Source organism: Tripterygium wilfordii, chromosome 23 (genome assembly GCF_013401445.1).
Source record: "Tripterygium wilfordii isolate XIE 37 chromosome 23, ASM1340144v1, whole genome shotgun sequence".
NCBI lineage: Eukaryota > Viridiplantae > Streptophyta > Magnoliopsida > Celastrales > Celastraceae > Tripterygium > Tripterygium wilfordii.
The window spans coordinates 1,439,077-1,459,315 of record NC_052254.1 but is presented as its reverse complement, the minus strand read 5'-3'; the positions used below and the strand labels follow the sequence as shown (position 1 = coordinate 1,459,315).

Here is a 20,239-nt window from a genome sequence, read left to right as displayed (position 1 = left end):
CAGTGTACAATGTTCACAAGGGTTCTAGACGTATTTTTTCTTACCCTGAAGCTGATACATGAATTGCTGGCCAGGGACTGCTTGTTACAGTGCCGGGAAAGCATGGTTACCAAAAAAAACCTCCCCATCATCTCACTGCTCCATTTGAGAGGATGAGAAGTTGGGATTTTCCCTGTAGTATCAGTCCTCACTGTTAGTGCTGGGTACCACATCCGTAATAACTGTAAAACAAGACTCGCAATGTGGCATCAACGAGAAAATATATGAGGGAAATCGGCCAAGTATAAGTGGATGAATAAATTCAAACTCGTAAAAAAGGAATGCCCAAATCCCATATCTATGGGCCAAAACCAAAGTCCTAATTTGTTTACCCACAACCCAAAATAGTGCAGAGAAAGTAATGGCTTAAACCACCAATTTTAACCATCGATTCTGTCCCATCACATCAACGGAAATTTCATTACCTCGCACCTGCAAAAAGGTTGAATCTTGGTTCTTTTTCTCTTCCAGAGATGTCAAATTGTACGGTTGAATCCTTCGCAGTAGAGACCAGTGATGGAGTCAAGTTCCACACAAGGGGTCTTCAAGCCCAAGGAAGAGATCAAGGACAACTTGGTTGTGGTTCTTGTGCATCCCTTTTCAATTTTGGGTGGGTTTCAAGGCTCTTGAGAGGAATAATAGCTGCTGGGTTGGCTGATAAAGGTTATAGGGCTCCTCTTACTGGCTTTGCGGAAATCAAGGACGTGGGAGGCTGTCTGCAAATGGGTTTGTGAGAATTTGTCTACCGATGGGATCCTCTTGGAGGGTTCTTCTGCAGGTATGATTACTTATATGTTTTGCAGAAAATTTATTTTTCTACCTGATGTCTGCCTATGGAACTACTGTTGTGGGAAGTGGCGGTAAACTATTTAGATTGATTGTATGATTGGTCCAAAAGACCATTTTTTCTCCAGATCTATGAAACTGCATGATAAAGTTATTACTTTGATCTTGCTACTGACATTAATGCTCAAATCTTCTTATCAATTTGTAATACTTGAACTCTTGAAGTCTGATAAATGTTGGACTCAAATTTGGTTGTTGCTAGATGCGAATTTTGGTGTCTTCTTATATGCTTAATTAGAGTGCCGTTTTGAAATGAATTGATAGTTTTTGGCTATGTTGATTTGTCATCAGCTTGGAAAGATGGTATTGATGATTTCTTGGAGATATGATCACCTTTTGGTTACCAGTTTGTATTTATTTATTTGATTTCGTTGATTTCATTACTGCCTATGAACATCTAGAATGAGGGGAAGTGGGCATATATTCTTATGCCTCAAATTTAAGAACTTTATTTGAACTTTGAAATTGATATTGCTCTATCATTCTCTAGTTTCTATTTTTGAAGGGTGAGTGGGAGGATAAGAGTAAAAAAAGGTAAACAACACCTGTGCAAAAGGCTAGGACATGCAAGATATACGCATACCTTATCTCACATAATATATAGAGAGGCTTGAAAGGAAAAAATTTGCAAGTAAGGTAAATACTAGTCTTTTAATTTAGTTTTCTGATCTATAAGCAGTGTGGAGCACCTAAGATATAAATTAGCTGAAAAGTTTGAGCTATGGTGTGGATCTAATGATGGTTTCAATAAAATGAACGTTCTTTTTGAGCTTTATTTGTCTACTTGCCAGATATATCGTGTAACTAATTGAAAATAAGATGATTAGACTTTGCTCTAAGTAATGCTGCTTTGCGTCAATTTGCAAGTCTTGATAGGAATGGAATAATAATAAAATGCACCTGGAGAAAATGAGAGTTTTTGTATCGACCTTTCACTGTAGGAAAGATGCAAGGGTGTCTGCATATAGTGGCCTAAAAACTTGGTGTGCTTAGTTTTGGCACGGACTAACAATCAGTATGCATGTGTGTGTGTGTATACCCAAACAATTTTGCGTGCCAGTTTTTATGTGTTGGGCTGCCTTGCTAATGCTGTAGAGGTATGTTAAATGGGCAAAAACTTGATGAGAGGCCTGCAAAGTCTTGTGGGTAAAACTGGTTATGCAGTTTTCTGTTGCAAACTGGGAAGTTGATCTTGATGCCCCTGATCAAGTTTTAAGGGCAATTATTCTCAAGCGTGTGATGAATTTCTGACAAGTTATTGTCATTTTCAGAATTCACCTGGAAGATGCAAAGTGGCCATTGCCTTGTAAGTTTGACACTAACTGGTCTTCTGTTGCTTTTTGATTGTAATTGCCAGTGTCTTCTTGGGCTGCAAAACTCTATTATTGACTTGAAATATAGTGGGTATTCATCGATGCTGGTTTTTTATGAAATGGCTCGTAAATCGTAAACCTTATATGATTTCACTAGTACAAGCTGGCAACCCGTTTAGACGAGCAACTGCTCAAAACCTTTGAGTGGTGAACTGTTTAGATTGAAAGATATAGTTGTAAAATATATGCATGCACACACACAAACTCATTCTGTTTCTTCTTCTTACTTTAATTCTGGCTTCTCCTTGATCTGTGTTTAGTGCAGGCAGTTCATTCTATGCAACTCATGATTTGGTTCATTCTATTTATAATTTTCAGAAAATTTTGGGGGGTATTGTAGACATTACAAAGCAGTCTTGAAATCCCCCAAGCCAAAACTCTTTGTTATGGGAACTCGAGATGAATTTACCAGTGTAAAGCAATTGGAGAGCAAGTTGCGTTCTGCCTGTGGGCGTGTTGAAAAACATCTAATTGAAGGAGCAGGTCACTTCGAGATGGAAGGTCCAGACTATGACACAAGGATGGTGAATCTTATTTCTGAATTTATAGCATCATTGTAGGACTTTTTAACTTCAAACTTCTTTCATGGCCAATTGATAAGCTTTGGAAATCATGTGTATGTGCTGATTATTCATCTCTGTTCGATTTGCAGGAAGTTAGCCACCCACTGATCTGGCCTCTGTGATTTCACAGTAAAATTAGGGCATCTGTACGTGTATGAATACGATCACCAAACAAGATAGGTAAGAGAGATTATTATTTGGCTAAAAATAGTTTACTATGAAAATTAATGTACACATGCAAAGGCTGCCTATGATGAAGTTTCATCGGTATCAATAATTCTGAAACAAATCATAAATCCCTAAAGTAAACCATGAAATGGAGTTTAATCATCCAAATTAGAGCATGAGCTACACAGTGAAATTACTAATCCTACAAACCTAATTCTGATCATACAGGCCTACTATCATACAATCTTCTCTTGCTGATCATCGCTTGCAACTTTATTGCCATCTGCACCTTCAAGTAGCCTACCTTCACCATCCCGATTAAACGGCTGTTTTGTCCAGCCTTGCTCTTGGTCCTTCGAGCGTCCTGGAAATGGATGTTCTCCATCTGCTTTGAAGACAGAAAAAGTTGACAAGGTTTTGTCACCAGCAAGATAAAGCAAAAAACCCTTGCTGCCTCCTAGTGAGGCATTATTTGCACTGCAGAAAGGAGATCTCAATCGCACAAACCAAAATCAAGCATGGCAATGATCATAAATCCTCTTCTTTTATGGGTCATTGTACAATTAATTAATATGGCCAAGGGCTCGATGCATGACTAAAGTGACACCAAAACTCAAAATTTCAGATACAGAAAGCATATTAATGGAATATTTTCAACAGACCATATTGGTCCATTCTACTGAATATCAAGAGAAAAATTGAATAATGATTTTATTATAGACAATGTATATGACAGATACAGGTAACGTCCAACTGAAAGCCATTACTGAATTATACAAGACACACAAGACATCTTTATATAGTCTATAATCTATATAATATAGCATGGTTGTGTGATTAGTTATTAGTTATTACCACTTTCACCATCAGATGCATCTTCAAGCCTAGCAATTGCATCCACCAGGGATTGTTCGTGCTCCTGCATTTACAAGGACATTATAAATGCTGGAATTGAAGAAAATGCAACTAAAGTAGTAACACATGCTTCGATCTTACTTTCAGTAATTTCTTTGCTTTCTCAATCTCCACCGGATTGGGATGGCTAGAACCAAAAGCTTTCTCAACCTATGCAAATTCAGTAAAATTAGAGGGGAAAAGGTGTCGATATTACAACTCGTTCTATAATATGGAGATACCTCAATATACCTCCTTAATCACAGCATCTGTGTGAAGTATCTCAATATCACCCGATGCCTTCTTCCCAATACCATTATGTGATAAAGGGAAATCTTTCTTGGACTGACCCTTCACGGTACCTCTGCCTCTTCCTGCACCAGTGACTGCAGCACCCCGTCCAGCGGACTTCTTAATCCCACGACCTGGTCCAGGACGGCTAACCCTCCGAGAAATTGCAGGATCTTGATTCTCCCATCTAATATCTTCAGGAGATATCTATCATCAAAAGACAAAGATCACAGCCAAGTAGAGTTACAGAATTTCTGAAAATGACAGATTTGGAAGATCAATTATATGATTGCAACAAAGTGACAACAAAATTTATCTAATCCCTTAAATTTCTATCATCAAGAGACATACAACCACTTCACCTGTAAAATACGAAGCACCCAGTGCATAAAGCTCCTACAGTGGAGGCAGGGTGTGGTTAGGGGCAGGTTTATGCTGCCTGACTCCCATTTCGAAGAGGCTGCCTCTATGGTTTAAACTTGTAGCACCTAGGTCGCAATGAAGCAATTTTACCACTGCTTGCTGAACATCGTGCTGGTTATTATGTGTACGCAGCCTACCAAAGGATTTAACAGTATTTTCTATATGTATCCAACACAATCCCCACCGCTTACTTCACATGGAACTAAAAGCTGCAACCCTCTTGATGCCTCTTTAATAAATTTATATTTTTTCTTCCCAAAAAGGGGCAAATAAAACTAAAAGAAAATTCATTTTTTATTGGACAATTGAAGTCTCTAATGACTGCATTCTAAAAGCATCAGTATCAGCAATTTAATATAATAATTCAATTTCCAAAATCTTTCATAAATAACTATGCAATAATTTCATTGCATGCAGAGAGTCACGATTCAATAGGAAAGTTTACAATGAACTATATTTTCCTCAAACTGACAGTTTAAGTATAAACAAATCCATTAAGCACGACTTAAACAGATTAGAAAACAAGTCCACACATCAAACTAGCATTTAAAAATCTGCACACTATAAAACATGCTACACATTTTAATTGAACTTGAGGGATTCTCAAAAAACATTAGTGTGTGACAATCAGGCTAAGGTTCAATACAGAAATTTTCATCAAGATAATAGAATATCTACTATAGTCACTTTAGCCTGTACGAACATAAAAAACAATTAATATTATACCTCTTTGAGATTGACCCACTCCCATGTTTCATCAGCAGTATTAATGTCATAAACCAAAGCATGCAGCCCCTGTCATGTTTCAGAATCAGTAAGCTATATCCTTCTAATTGCTCAGAATATTGTGTAGTGTACAGTACAAATACCTCAACAGTATTGTAGTCAGTAATGACAGCCTCATAGAAGTGGTTATCTTCAGGCCACCTTGTCCAAACTTTCTTTCCAATTAATGGATCACAAGTCGCTGTCTCAGCATGTTCAACTCCGACAAAGGCACCTGAAGAACTGCGATTAAGAACTTGAGTCCTTCCAGCGATACCGGAGGGAGGGTGCTGGATGGAATTCATTGAGAACAAAACAAACTTACTCCAGAATTTACACATAGGCAGGAACTAAGATCAAAGATATAACTATGAATTCAATATTTTTAACAGTGAAAATATTTAACTTACTGTTTTGGGCTTCTTACTCCTTTCTCCTGGAGGAAGACTTCGTCTAAGAGCTGATGAAGATGGCTCCACAGATGGATGCAACGAAGCAGATGGCACACCCATTGAAAAGGAAGACGCTAATTGTGAGTTTTTCTGTTTCTTGTGTGATGCAGAAACAGTAGGACTAGGAACTGGTTCGTGAACAGGCTGAGCAGTGCTGAGCATGCCAGGTTGGAGCCCACGCGACTTCCTCCATTCCCTATTAACATAAATGATTACAGTTCCCATTAAAATACAAAACTGGCCAGATGTTGTTAGATTTTTAAAAAAATATGCTCTAACATGTTTTATCATCAAAACGTTTTGACCTTATTCGCCTGATGATGTCATCAGCATTAACCCTGGATAGAAGCACCCGATGTTCCTCATCTGATACTCTGAGCTCTTTCCTGAGTTCTGTAATTAAACTTTCTTTTTCCTAAATGGACACCAATTAAACAGAGAAAACAATTTAATGATCTATCTAAAGTTGTATAGAAGTTTAATCAAATGAATTTAAAAGAAAAAGTGAACCCATACCCAAGTGATGGCATCAGATTGAGCCTTGAAGGCTCGCAGGACAGAACTGTATGCATCTTGTTCTATATTGTGGATCTGTGTTTCCATATCCATATGCATCCTCGATGATGGAACAGATCCCGTTGCTGATCTTGTATTCCCAGTAGGATGCATCCCTTGTTGAAATCTATTCTGATGTGATGGAGGAAGACCATCATCCGTTCCTGTAGATATTGTAAAGTAAGTATTAGTCACCGTGTCATTTTAATAAGTATGTGAGTAAGATTTTAAAGTACGTCAGTTACGGTCAATTACCAAATTTTGACTATAACAAGATTAGGTTTGTTATTGCATCCTTAGTGACAAAGCCACCCTCAAATAAAAATGACTGGCTTCATAAGTGCAGGTTATAACATATAACATGGACCTTTTCAACCCCCGCCCCAAGGTGTCTGTGCCTCACAAATCAGTCATGAATCAGATGTTTCTATTATTATGGTAGAAAGTATGAGCAAACATTTGAGATTTTCAAATGTTTTTGATTTTTTGGATCAAGCATTTCACACATGATAGATAGCAAGCAAGTTTTCTCCAAAATCGAATATAAATAAATAACAAAAAGAAAATTGATGAGAAGGTAGCAATACCCAAAAAAGGGAAAGAAAGAAGAAAAGCAGCAAAGTTCCATTTTGCCTTGGAAAAATTATATTCTAATAGCTCTTGAGGTTAATCAATTTTACCGCAAAAATTGGTTCCCAAATTAAATGTGAAATCTATGGCATGCATTAAGGATAGTGTTTAGTTCATCCTTACCTCATGACCCTAAAATCAATCAACAATAGCTATATACAGGCTGAAATTGGTATGAACCTACATTCTACTCAAAGTGAGAAGAATGCTTCATAATTAAGTTCCATAGGGAAACATAATGAAGAAAAAAAATAGAAAATAGTATGATAAGTTGACCCAATGAAAAAGAAAGAAAGATCATACCAATAAAGATTTTCAAGTTCATACCAAATAAGGCTTCTCTAAAGGAGAAAGAAATCATACAACATAATAGGTAATGCCCATTAACTTTTCGTCGTAACATTATGTGGAAGAATATGCTTATAGTCTTGCAAAGACTACCCAACATTAAGACATGCAATGAATATCTGGATCTCTGTGTTCCTACAATCTTTCCCCGACCAAAGGAAAATGCACACTTGTTGAGAAGGACCATTATTTCTAAATACAGAGTGGCTTCTAAGGAGGTGGATAACAAAGGAAGTAAGAGGTTCCATGATATAGGAGTTTGGAATAGAGTTGGAGCATAGTCGGATGAAATTCGGTACAGGTTCGTTGAGTTTGTGCCGGGAAAAGACGACTTCATGAGCTTTGGATTGATGGTTGAGTAGTAGTGAGCCCTTGAAGATCAGTGATCCTTCCTTTGAGCAATGGCTACGAATAAAGTAGCTATGGTGAAAGGAACACTATGCACGGGAAGAAACATAGAATTTAATAGATGATGATGGGATCAAGAGATATATCTCTTCGTTGAATTTTGTGGTTATATTTACAAGTTCCTCCATAATCTAGGGGTGCAGGATCAGCATCAATGTTAAAGATGTAAAGATGGCATTCTAAAAGTGAATGATTATTACAGCATCTCTTGAAAAGGAGAGGTAAGGGAATAGAACAGTTCATTGAATAGGATTTGCACGCCAAAGGTTCACACCATGGTGGCCTTTTCTGTATGGGAGGCTTCTTCGGGAAAGATACTTGCTATTTACGATATAAAAAGGAGGCGTAAGCTTGGAAACATAGGTGCTACATTTACAAAGGGATAAATCAGGAAACCTTCTCCTCCATTGCAAATAGTTGAAAAGTTAATGACACGGCATTTGAATTATGAGTCCACAGTGATATAATAAAAGAAGGCTTGGAGCTATATGAACGGCGGTAGAGTATTGAAGGGAGGCATTGCAAGTATTTTTTTGGGGTCATTTGAAAGATGTTCAAGATAGAGAAACAGAAGAGCGTTCAAGGAAATGGAGTCACAAATGAATAACTTTAATAGCAATAGGTTGAATCTCTCGTGTCTTTGGAAAAATTACCATATAATGTGTTGCAAGTAAGGGAGGCCCCAACTATATTATGTATGGGATTCATGTTCATAGGTTTTTGAAAAGTTTTATTTTAGCTGCCAACCTATATAGCAAGTAGCAACACTCCTTTTTTATGCAAGCTTGGGAATGACATTGTTACCAACTTGCCACGTGGATGTGGAAAACATATTTAATGTCACAAACTCTCCATCCTGGGCATCTTCGCAAGGATGTCTTCTTTATACAAGTACATTATGCCCTTCGTGCCTATCAAATATATTCATTGTTTTACCTCGTAAGGGTATGTTAGGTGTGGGTGCAATAGGGGTGAGAGGTTACTCTTGTAACTTTTCACCCCCTTTAAAAGTGTTTGGTTTAGGAGTGCAAATGTTACCCCAAAATGGGAGTAAACGTTTATCTTAGGGAAGGTTAGAGTACATGTGCACAAAGGAAAAATCTTAGCCAGTTATCTTATTACTCCCATAAAAATTAACAAATACAGTTATCTTATTACTCCCATAAAAATTACCATGACAACCAACAGTCACATTTTCACATCCAAAAAGAGAGGATCCAAAAAAAGAACATCTGCATGGACGTACAAGGAAAAATTAACAATATCCTAACTAACGCACAGGTATGAACACCTCCCTGTGATATGTGTATGTATATATACATACAAAACTAAGTTCATCCTTTCAAAAATTAAACCATGCATGAATTCATCAAAAATAAAGGAAAATAAAAAACATACTCTATTAATGTTAAAGAGAAATTAGGAGGAGCTAAGCCCCAGAAACCTCAAAGAAAGGAATTGAAACCAACTCACCACTACTATCAGAAAGCTCGTATGCCATTGGAATTCCAAAATGGTTTTTGAATTCCTCACTTAACCCAAAGAAATCACTTCAAACCAGTTCAGCAAACGTGGAACCCAATTACCTGCTTCAGAAACATGACCTACTAAAACCTGATAACAATCAAACAGAACAATTCAAGAATTCTGCTCAAACTCAAACAGTCAAACTTAATGGTACTAGAGCACCCCCAATATCCTGTGACACTTTATTTTAATTATGTTCCACGCATCCACTATTACAGATGCATTAAATAAGCCATTGAACTCAATTACTCAAATTCATGAAAACATAAACCTAAATCAAAATATCAACTCCGAATACACTAGTTCCTACTTTCATTAAAAATGTACAAATGAATCAAGCTAAGAATTACTGCTTCCTAGTTCTTACTTTCTCATTCAAAATAACAACCAAAAGTTAATATATCAGAAAATTAAACATAACCAAGCCTTAATCTCAAATTAAGCTGCTCGACAACCCAGAAATAAAAAATAAAAAAATAATATTTCAAACAAACTCACCGCTAGCATGTGAAACCTGGTCGTTCATTTCAACTTCTTCAAGCCCTAAAATACTCATAACCGTTAAAATTCGAAGAAATACTCCAAAACAAGAGCAGCAAAAACCGATAATTTGCCAACAAAATTTCGAATTCCAAGCAAGGATTTATCAAAACAGCTCCAAATACAGTGAATATCACGGCGGCATAAAAATGTCGTCAGAAAGTTTGAACCTTTAGGATCTTCCTGAGAAAGCTCAACAATTTGAGCACGAATTCTTCAGAACTCAAGCTCAGACAGATCCAGATGCACCCGAAATCTCCAAAATTGAATTCAAACACTCAAAAGGCCTCAAATGACGTAATTGACAGTGTTCAACGGAAACAGCTTCTGTAGTTCTTTGAATTCAAGTAAGAAATGGCTTCAAGGGATTACAGTAAGCATTATTGAAGATTATTAAAGTAGGGATTTTGCAAATGAAGGACGGGATGGAGTTCGAAATTAGGGATTTCATCAATTGATTCAGCAGAAAAGGAAAAGGAATTAGGGATTTGAGAATGGGAACAACGGACTTGAAATATTTTTTCCCAGTTAATAATCGGGTTTGAGTTCCGCGGATAATACGAAATTTGAAACGTGTTTTTCAGCAAAAAAGCGTTTGTAAAATCTACTTATCACATTCACATCACATAATATAACTAATTTTGCGCTATTTGATTATTAACTCGTTTTTTTGTATGGGACTTGAGGAAAGGTCAAAGGGTGACGTCTTGGCTTTTCATTTGTTATTTTCAGCTTAAAAACAGTTTAATCAGCTACGAATTCAAAATCGGAGCAATAAAACACGACACGCACAGGTTTCTGAGCAATGCTGCTTACTCATTTCTCTCCGAAGACCTCGCTCTCTTCGTTCTCCCCTTTGCGTCCTCTCTTTGCCTCCTGCACCCGTCCCTTGAAATCTCGCTTTTGCCCCACCTTTCTCCTCAATTTACAATCATGTCATCTCCGGAGACCCTCTTTCGCATGCCACGTGGGCACTAAAAGCGACGTTTCCATGGATTCGGACGTGCCCTCCCCGGAGGTTGCCGCGTCGGTCGACTCCGTGACGCAGGATTTACAAAATCAGAGTCTAGGGATGGACGGTGGTGATGGTAAGAATAGTATTAGGGGAAAGTTGAAGCTGGAAGATCTTAATTGGGACCACTCTTTTGTTAGAGAGTTGCCTGGCGATCAAAGAAGCGATACAATTCCGCGGCAGGTGTGTTTATCCTCTTCTGTTATAATGATTTTGTTTTCCCATGAATTAACTCTGTTTGGTTGCTCAGAATCTGGGGAAAAATCTTGAAGTTTTTTAATGATAAATGGGAGTGAATCAAAATGAACTTGTAGACTAAAATGAATTAGTCAATGATGGTATGAACCAAAAATCGAAACTTAACACTTTTTGTTAGAATTGCTAGAAATCATAATTTGGCTGTGTTGGATATTATTTATCTGAGCTATTAAGACAGTTAGATACTCATATTTTGTTACTGTATTGACGTAGGTTTTTGTTTCATTTCAATGTTTTTGCCTTTCAGGTGATGCATGCATGTTATACAGAAGTTTCTCCGTCAGCTGAAGTAGAGAACCCTCAGCTTGTTGCGTGGTCAGAATCAGTTGCTGAGTTGCTTGACCTGGATCCTAAAGAGTGAGTACTTCCCTTCTCTTGTAATTAATTTGGCAGCTAGAACTCTATCATGGCATTGTCGAAGACATCATTGACTATTTAGGAGACCTTTCTAGCCAATCCATCGAACTTGGGATTAAAAATTGTTAATTTGAGCCTTTTCTTTTTAAAGATAATGTGCTTAGTTTTATTTGGTGTGTATTTTGGTTATCTACTTTCATCATTGACCATGGGATCTTTTTCGTGTAGTCTATCATATTGTTTGGAACTGAAGATAGAGTTTTTGTTTTTGAGTTTCAGATTTGAAAGGCCAGACTTCCCTCTCATATTTTCTGGAGCATCTCCTTTGGTTGGAGTGTAAGTTTTCTTCTGTGTTTAGTCATGAGTGGACATGCCATTGTCTACTTATGTTTATGTCTCATACTTAGATTCTCACTTTCAGCTCTCCTCTGTAATATTTTTATTTTACAGGAGGTCCTATGCTCAAAACTATGGCGGACATCAATTTGGCTTCTGGGCTGGTCAACTTGGAGATGGAAGGGCAATAACTCTAGGGGAGATTTTGAAATCTAAGTCTGAAAGGTGGGAACTGCAGCTTAAAGGTGCTGGGAAGACCCCGTACAGCCGTTTTGCTGATGGCCTTGCAGTTCTACGTAGCAGTATCAGGGAATTTCTTTGCAGTGAAGCGATACACAATCTCGGAATCCCAACTACTCGTGCTCTTTGCCTTGTGACAACAGGAACTTATGTTACTCGTGACATGTTTTATGAGTACGTTTAGCGTGATTCATGTTTTTAATATGTAATTTTTATCTCCGCTTCACACCGTCCCCTGTCCTAGTCTCTTTGGTGGTATTTTTTGAGAATGGTTTCTCAGGTGGCATTGCATGGTGTTTTACTAACATTCTTGGAGGAGATCCAAGTGTCCCTGTCTTTTGAAAATGAATTTACTTCGTATTGAAATGATTGGAAAATCTCATGGTTTCAAGATTAAGCAACATGATGTGATTTATTCGCTTGCAGTGGCAATCCAAAGGAAGAACCTGGTGCAATTGTTTGCAGAGTTGCTCAGTCATTTATTCGCTTTGGTTCATACCAATTACATGCTTCTCGAGGGAAAGAGGACCTTCAAATTGTTCGTGCTTTGGCTGACTATGCCATTAGACATCACTTTCCCCATATCGAGAACATGAGTAAAAGTGACAGCTTATCTTTTAGCACAGGCAATGAGGAACATTCAGTTGTGGGTCTAACATCAAACAAGTATGCAGGTAAATATTTGGTATTTAATATTTTCAGAAATATAGGATTTTTGGACCTTCAACAAAATTGGCTTGATAAGCAGAGAGTGCACTTGCACTTCGCTGATATGCCTCAAGGCATCAACATGGGTTGATATGCACATTTCCTAGAAGTTTAGATGGAGTTCATTTTGTTCTGAATAACCGTTTGGAATCGTTAAGGGTTTTGCTATTACACATCAATCTAGGCAGCCAGCCAGCCAGCCAACCTTAACCTGTGAGTAATGTGGTTTTGTGGACTGTAAATTCATTAATGAATGGTCATAGATATGAACTTGCTCTTAATTGATTCCAAGTTACTTTTGGAGTCTGCTAGGATAGCATTTTATGCATATTCTTATTATAACCATTAGCTATTAGGCACTTGTAGATAGAGCTGGTTGAACAGCTCAAGTGTAAACAAAATGGGATTCATTTTTGCAACAGATGCAGGAATGTAGCGGTACACTTGGAAGTGAAGTGTGCTTGTCAACATTCCTGGTGCTTGCCATTTACAGCGCTTGCCATTTACATAATACGTTCAGAACTTGTGTTTTTTTTTCTTCATTTGGTGTCCATTGTATTTTTCTGTTTGCAACTGATTTTCTTTCGATGTTTTTCATTGAGTCTGAATGAAAAATCTTGAAATTGGAATTAGTTTGGTGATTTTATATTGGGGACCTTTTCAGCTTGGATAGTTGAGGTTGCTGAGCGTACTGCTTCGTTGGTTGCAAGGTGGCAGGGTGTTGGTTTCACTCATGGTGTGCTGAACACCGACAATATGAGCATATTGGGCCTCACCATTGATTATGGACCCTTTGGTTTTCTAGATGCTTTTGATCCAAGCTACACACCAAATACCACAGATCTTCCTGGAAGAAGATACTGTTTTGCTAACCAGCCTGATATTGGGTTATGGAATATAGCACAGTTTGCCTCCACCTTACAAGCTGCTGAGTTGATTAACGATAAGGAGGCAAACTATGCCATGGAAAGGTAGTTGTTATTTTCCATATTAAAGAAGGCACTAGAACGCAACTATTACTGAAATATTGTTTGTTTTTACTTGTTACAGATATGGAAACAAATTTATGGATGAGTATCAAGCTACAATGACTAAAAAGCTTGGCCTTCCCAAGTATAGTAAAGAGTTGATCAGTAAACTTCTGAATAATATGGCTGTTGATAAAGTTGATTATACAAATTTCTTTCGGTTGCTTTCCAATATCAAAGTTGATCCTAGCATTCCCGAAGATGAGTTGTTACATCCCCTGAAGGCTGTTCTTTTGGATATTGGCAAGGAACGGAAGGAGGCATGGATCAATTGGGTGAAATCCTACGTACAAGAGGTACAATGATATGGTTTCTTGCTTTTGGCTCTTTTAAATCGACTCCCTACCTCTACATTTATAGTTGCAGTCGTGCATGTAGAATGCTAGGGGAAAGAGAAGCATTTTGTTCTTTTATTTTAGTTTGAATGATACAGCCAGTTTTAGTTCTCATATTGTGTCACCTTCACCTGTTTCCGCAGCTTGCTGCCGGTGGCTGCTCAGACGAGCAGAGGAAGGCCTCAATGGATTCAGTGAACCCAAAATATGTCCTTCGGAATTATTTGTGCCAGAGTGCCATTGATGCAGCTGAACAAGGAGATTTCAGTGAAGTCCGGAGGCTGCTTAAACTAATGGAACGACCATATGATGACCAACCAGGAATGGAAAAATATGCTGGCTTGCCACCGGCTTGGGCCTGTCGGCCAGGCGTTTGCATGCTTTCTTGTTCTTCGTGAATCGGTTGAACTTCCTAGGATGAGTGTAACTTCTCTTTTACATTTTCCCCATTTCCGGGGAGTATAATTTAAATTTAATGTATATAAAATCATAATCAAGTTTTCGGCTTCCCACAATGATCAAGTAAAAATTTTACAGTTTTACACACAGCTCTTTCCTTTCCCATTATTATTTTCTTGAATTAACACATTTAAACAGTTTTTTTTGGGAAAAAAAAGAGAAGAAATGGGAACCAATTGGAAAAGAAGAGGCCCATTGGGCTAGTGCAAATGAAGGATCGTATGTGTTGAAGAAAATGTTGGGAATGAGCCCAAATATAATCCCATTACCCATATGCCATGTCCGTAAACATTGGGCTTAATCAAACATGGCAAAACATTGAAAAGCCCAAAGCACAAGCCCAACTGATATTCCGGTTGTTTAATTCCGAAGGTTTGTTCCGTTTTTCCTACAGGAGAACCGGAAATTTCCGGGACCCAAAAAAAGGCGCAGTAATTTCAATCGTGTACCAAAAAACAAGGGGAAATCCAGATGGGTAGGTAGGCTTTCAGTTCTCTCTCCGGCTTCTGCAGCCTCCGGCGGTGTTTTCTTCTCGGATATTTTCAGTGTACTCTTAACTCCGGTTCAGACAGCATATACACGCATGCTAGGATTCGATTTCTATACATTTCTCCATTGGTTCTTTTAAACGTTGAAATCTCTTCTTTCGGGTCATTTTCTCTGCTTCATTGAAATTTGCAGATATTGCTGTTCCTGATACATAATTCGGTAAGTTTATTTACTCCTCACCATTCTCTTCAGTTTTATTACATTTTCCCTTCTAAAATTTATGTCTTGTTAATTTTTGTGTTATGACTTTATCGGTTTAAGGATCCTTAGACCTAATTATTGTCTTAAGACTTCAACTGTTTGTTGAAATACTTTCTGTGTGGTTGAAAGCGTTCTGTGTAGTTGAAACATGGACTTTTAGGGTTCTTTACATGGTGTTGTTACTGTTGTAGGATGTCAAGGATAAATTTTGAGAGATGCTTAATCTAGTGCAATGGTTGAATTATGTTAATGAATTACTGTACCGTCTATAATGTGATAGTGAAACAAGGATTAAATTAATTAGGTCTATATTTCATGGATTGCAGGCATGGGAGTTTCTCGAAGTTTAGAGGTCTGGAAATTGGGCACTGTTAACTACTTAAAAGCTCTTAAGCTGCAGGAGAAATTGTTTTCTGATAGGAAAGTTAATAAGATTTCAGATACTCTCTTGTCCCTGCAACATCCCCCGACATATACTGTTGGCAATCGGAGGACTGTTCACAATTTACTGATTCCTGAGTCCGAGCTGAGGAAAATAGGAGCTGAACTTCACTACTCGCAAAGAGGAGGAGACATTACTTACCATGGTCCACGTCAAGCCATCTTATATCCCATCATTTCTCTTCGTGATATCAAACTTGGTCTTCGGGATTATGTTAGGAAACTTGAGTTAACCATGGTCGAATTGGCGTCTTTGTATGGGGTGAAGGCTTGTGCTGGACAGAGTGGTGAAACGGGAGTTTGGGTGGAAGATAGAAAAATTGGTGCTACTGGAGTTCATGTAGCTCATGGGATCACTTCGCACGGATTGGCATTCAACATTGATCCTGATATGAACTATTATAACAACATTGTGCCTTGTGGGATTGCGAATAAGGAAGTTACATCTTTGAGAAGGGAGACTGTTATTTCACTTCCTGCTGACGACGTAATTCATGAGCAGTTGATTACTTGCTTTGCAAGAGTATTGGGCTATACTGATATCACTTGTAAGGAGAATCCTTTGACATTGTCATATGACACAGAAGTTGAGCAATGTATGAATCCTTCAGCATCATAAAGGATGTGAATTGCTGAATGAATGCGACCAGTATATGCCAGCTACAAAGTATGTATAATTTTGTACTCTGGTTGATTTATTGACTGAGGAGTCCAACATGTTTATTTTACATTCTTTACAAAGGTGAATAATGCGAAAAGATCCTTGTCGATTATTTGGAAAATTTATACACAGAATATTTTGAAGTTCTGTAACAACTGAGAAAATTTAGAATGTTGCTTGAACTCTTTCTAGCCTACAACTGCAGTCAATCATCATATTAATTCTTTAATAACTGCAGCCTGCAGGGCTGTATTGCAGTTAAAAACTGTGATGAACTCCCCTGGGATAAACTCCAATAACATTATATTCAGGATCAGGGATTTCAACGAGTGAAAATCTCAGTGATTTTTCACAATGAAAGAATCCCCTGCCAAGTAATGCTGATCTACTGTTATCCATACTTAATGAGTTAAAAATTCAAAATGATATTATATAGGGTCCGTTTGGCAGACAATTTTGTCAGTAGTGTATAGTAGATATGGTGGTAGCAGATATGCTGGACAATAATGGTAGCAGATATGCTGTATGAATGGTTGGTAGTGTTTGGTTCAACTTTTGTTGGTAACATATATGCTAGATAATATTCTAGACAAATTACATGCAGAGGTATTATGCATTTTAGTTGTAACAGAATAATTAAAGAATTTTTAGTTAAATAATTAAATTGTTAGCTCAATTAATTAATCATATTTATAAATTTATTAAATAAAGATGATTAATTAGAAAACCAAAAATAATTTTTAAAATTAAATACCATCAAAACTTGTTACTCAACTTTTTTCTCTCTCTACACCAAATAAACCCTTTCTTTTTTTCTTTCTGGGAACATTCTATAATGCTTACCTTCAATACGTTTTTGCAATCTAGCTTCAATTAGTCTCCTTTCTTCCATCGAATCTAGCAGATGGTGTTTTGACGATTTGGGAAGAAGAAATCTACGGATGAGGATGACGATTTTGATGACCGAGACGATCGATCCTAGTACTGGCCATGGCTTCCTCACAAAGGCCGGTGGTGGGGGAGACATTGACGCGGAGATGGTCGGGGTTGGTGGGGAGTCGCTGTGGAAGATGGTATAGGGAGGGTAGTTTTGGAATTGCAATAATAAGGTGAGGGTAGATTAAGGGTATTTGGGAATAAAAGTGAAAATGGTCCCAAAATGGTCATCTCAAGGGCAATTTCTAAAGAATCATATTATTGTCTTAGAACTACCTCGGTCTTGGAGCCACGTTTGGTTGACACATGCAATATATGCTACTGACCAGCATACATGGTTGGCAAAATGGCTTACCAAACGGGGCCATAGTATAAACTCATCAAATTATGCCTCATATTTCGTTCACATTAGTCAGAACTTGTATTCTGTTCTTAGTACATGTTAGTACTTAGTATGGTTCTGTAGTAACCGGTTTTCGTCCGGCCAAAAAAAAATATAAAAATAAAAAAATAAAAAAAATATTAAATATATTAAAAAATAACAAAAAATAACAAAAAATAAAAAAAGATAAAGTGGCCGAAAGTGGCCGAAAGTGGAAAAGAAAAAGGAGGAAATGGCGTGAGAAAAGGGGGAAAGGAGAGGAGAAAAAGGAAAAAAAGAAAAGGAAGAGGAGGGAAGCAGCCGCGGAGGAAGAGAGGAAGGAAGAGGAGGGGAAGAAGGAAAGAAGAGAGAAAAGAAAACCGGGAGGCCAAGAGAGAAAGAAAATACACGAAAGAGATTTTTCGCTGCCAGAACCAGAGGAAAGCGAAAGCGGGAGAGGTAAATATCATAACAAATTTTAATCACTCTCTGTCTCTTTGTCTTGGTGATAATCTGGTTTTGGTTGCTTTGGGTTTTGTTCTCTGAATGCCATGATTTCCTCTCGGTAGTAGCTCTGAATCCTTCGATACCTGCAGTAGCATACATCTTTGGTTAATGTTCATTTGTAATACTTTGCTTGGATGCTTGGGATCTTGATGTTTGATATACAGTGGCTATTCCATTTCTGGCAGGGATAAATATGTGTATATATATATATGAGTTTATAGATATATGTATGTGTGTATATATATAGGGTGTGTATGTATATATATATGGGTTTGTTTGTGTCCATATGTTTATATATATATATATTGCTTTTCTGGTTGGGGAGTGTCTGTGGAGTGTCTGTCCTTTTCACTTCTTTTTACTATTTTCGTTTACATTTTTTCTAACATTTCTAGAACCAACTAATTCATTCGGGTGAGACATCTCATGATGTCATGATGCACCCATTCCTATATATATATATATGGTGTGTGTATATTATAGACCGTGTGTGCATATTGATTTGCTTGTGTGTAAATGAATGTATGTATACCTACGGTTTGTATGAGTGTATATAACATGGTTAGGGGTGCACACATGTTTATGTTATTTGTATGCATGGTTTGACCGTGTATGACATTATGTAAAATATGTTTGTGTATATGTATACTTGATGCTAATTGGATCCCTTGATATTATGTTTGGATACCCCTTTGACCTATTTTTTGTGTTTGCTTGTTGGGGCTTGGATCGGGCTTGTGATCGCTTGGGCCGGAGGGCAACTTAGAGGATTTGGGCCGGATTTGAGCAATGGGTCCCGTGGGCAACATCCCAATTGTTGTATAATATTTTACATTTGTCTTGTGTACATAATTGTAAAGAGTAATCCTCGTAATAGGATAGAAAAATAGTGGATGTAAAATAGAAAATGCATACATGATATTCTAGAATTCTAGAAGCATATAGAAACTAGGGATTGATTATGTGAATGATGATTGCATTAGAATGCATGCTTAGGACTTTGATTTTTTATACAATGCCATGATGCCTTAGATGCATGTTAGGATTGTTTGAATGCCATGAAAACAAATGCAACGCGTTAGTCATTAGAATTAATCCAAGCCGTCTCACTTTAATAAATACACCAAGACCAAATTACGGAACCCTTATGTTTCGTTTAAATACCAATGAGCCTTCAAGATATTGGGGTTCCATTGGCATTCATCCAAAACATTTGGATTTCATGGACTCGGAAAGCAAATATGTTTTTAGGGATTAGGAGAATTTATTTACGGATTCAACGGTGAGTTTAAAGATATTTGACTCATTCAATGAGCCATAAATGGATTCTTTCTTTTCTCATGAAGAACATAATTGTGAGTAAGGCTTGAATTGAACATTATTCCTTGATTGTGGGCCCTTTTGGTACATCAACCAAGTCCTCAAAAGTCATTTTTCCCAAATATCCAAACTCACTCCAAGTGGTGTTTTCTCCAATCTTTGGCCAAGCCGAGAATGACCCCAATGATCCCGTGCAACCCCTTTTTTCAAAACCCCCAAACCCACTCCAAGTGGTGTTTTCTCCAATCCTTGGCCAAGCCGGGAATGGCCCCAATGATCCCGTGCACCTTGTTCTCCAAACCACTCCAAGTGGATTTTTCATTTACATTTCAATAAGACTCATCAAAATGAGATTTTCAAAAGCAAATTAAAGCCAAGTAGGAAAACATTTAAAGGTAACCGATTTCGGGAGTTGTGGGGTGCCTAACACCTTCCCCATGCTCAATAGACCCCCTTGCCCATTTTTCTCGTAGACCAGAACAGATGTCCAATTGCATCCCTAAAAATCAATTGGTGGCGACTTCATTGTTTTTCAAGCCGGTTGCTTCAGGTTCTAATGTCAAATATCACAAGTTTTTCTCAACTAAGAATCTTTAGCCCACATGTACTCTTAGCTAATGATCCTTCAAAATCAACCTCAACATAATCTTCATTCAAATATTCTTCTTTGGTTCTTTGATCAGATCCTGCATCATAATTTTACCTTTC

General features: G+C 37.6%; 3 protein-coding genes, 1 long non-coding RNA gene and 1 pseudogene across 7 annotated transcripts; 4 read left to right on the top strand and 1 right to left on the bottom strand.

The window, feature by feature from the left end:
• Nucleotides 1–170: 170 nt before the first annotated feature.
• Nucleotides 171–828, top strand: LOC119993464 (annotated as a pseudogene).
• Nucleotides 829–843: 15 nt separating this feature from the next.
• On the top strand, nt 844–3,695 carry LOC119993467. Its single transcript, XR_005466535.1, has 4 exons — nt 844–1,521; nt 2,577–2,759; nt 2,911–3,001; nt 3,218–3,695. It is a non-coding gene; the product is annotated as an uncharacterized LOC119993467 (long non-coding RNA).
• LOC119993465 (protein EMSY-LIKE 3-like) lies at nt 2,996–10,387 on the bottom strand. 4 transcript variants are annotated; one of them, XM_038840616.1, is made up of 12 exons: nt 9,993–10,387; nt 9,781–9,825; nt 9,229–9,369; nt 6,331–6,533; nt 6,120–6,229; nt 5,773–6,010; nt 5,467–5,652; nt 5,324–5,392; nt 4,136–4,381; nt 3,986–4,054; nt 3,845–3,908; nt 2,996–3,377 (listed from the first exon to the last, which is right to left on the bottom strand). In XM_038840616.1, the coding sequence occupies exons 3-12, from the start codon at nt 9,254–9,256 to the stop codon at nt 3,226–3,228; spliced, it is 1,365 nt and encodes a 454-aa protein (XP_038696544.1). In that variant the 5' UTR covers nt 9,257–9,369; nt 9,781–9,825; nt 9,993–10,387; the 3' UTR covers nt 2,996–3,225. The 4 variants fall into 4 exon arrangements, with proteins under 4 accessions (XP_038696544.1, XP_038696546.1, XP_038696547.1 ...); XM_038840618.1 differs by having other exon boundaries at nt 9,229–9,341; XM_038840619.1 differs by having other exon boundaries at nt 2,996–3,374; nt 9,993–10,386.
• Nucleotides 10,388–10,582: 195 nt separating this feature from the next.
• Nucleotides 10,583–14,644, top strand: LOC119993869 (protein adenylyltransferase SelO-like). Its single transcript, XM_038841169.1, has 8 exons — nt 10,583–11,017; nt 11,340–11,449; nt 11,729–11,785; nt 11,900–12,199; nt 12,452–12,699; nt 13,398–13,704; nt 13,784–14,057; nt 14,240–14,644. Exons 1-8 carry the CDS (start codon nt 10,628–10,630, stop codon nt 14,492–14,494), a joined length of 1,941 nt encoding a protein of 646 aa, XP_038697097.1. The 5' UTR covers nt 10,583–10,627; the 3' UTR covers nt 14,495–14,644.
• A 323-nt stretch (nt 14,645–14,967) lies between these two features.
• On the top strand, nt 14,968–16,589 carry LOC119993533 (octanoyltransferase LIP2, mitochondrial-like). The gene is made up of 2 exons (XM_038840702.1): nt 14,968–15,263; nt 15,632–16,589. The coding sequence occupies exon 2, from the start codon at nt 15,634–15,636 to the stop codon at nt 16,363–16,365; it is 732 nt and encodes a 243-aa protein (XP_038696630.1). The 5' UTR covers nt 14,968–15,263; nt 15,632–15,633; the 3' UTR covers nt 16,366–16,589.
• The last annotated feature ends 3,650 nt before the right edge of the window (nt 16,590–20,239 follow it).

Excerpts from the sequence above, each read along its gene's own strand:
- LOC119993465 (XM_038840617.1), bottom strand. The coding sequence starts at position 9,256 with ATGGCATACGAGCTTTCTGATAGTAGTG. Across the intron at positions 6,534-9,228 it reads CGAGCTTTCTGATAGTAGTG|GAACGGATGATGGTCTTCCT; the intron begins GTGAGTTGGTTT and ends CAATATCTACAG. Across the intron at positions 3,909-3,985 it reads AAGCAAAGAAATTACTGAAA|GAGCACGAACAATCCCTGGT; the intron begins GTAAGATCGAAG and ends TTGTAAATGCAG.
- LOC119993869 (XM_038841169.1), top strand. The coding sequence starts at position 10,628 with ATGCTGCTTACTCATTTCTCTCCGAAGACCTCGCTCTCTTCGTTCTCC. Across the intron at positions 13,705-13,783 it reads GCAAACTATGCCATGGAAAG|ATATGGAAACAAATTTATGG; the intron begins GTAGTTGTTATT and ends TACTTGTTACAG. Across the intron at positions 14,058-14,239 it reads TGAAATCCTACGTACAAGAG|CTTGCTGCCGGTGGCTGCTC; the intron begins GTACAATGATAT and ends CTGTTTCCGCAG.
- LOC119993533 (XM_038840702.1), top strand. The coding sequence starts at position 15,634 with ATGGGAGTTTCTCGAAGTTTAGAGGTCTGGAAATTGGGCACTGTTAAC.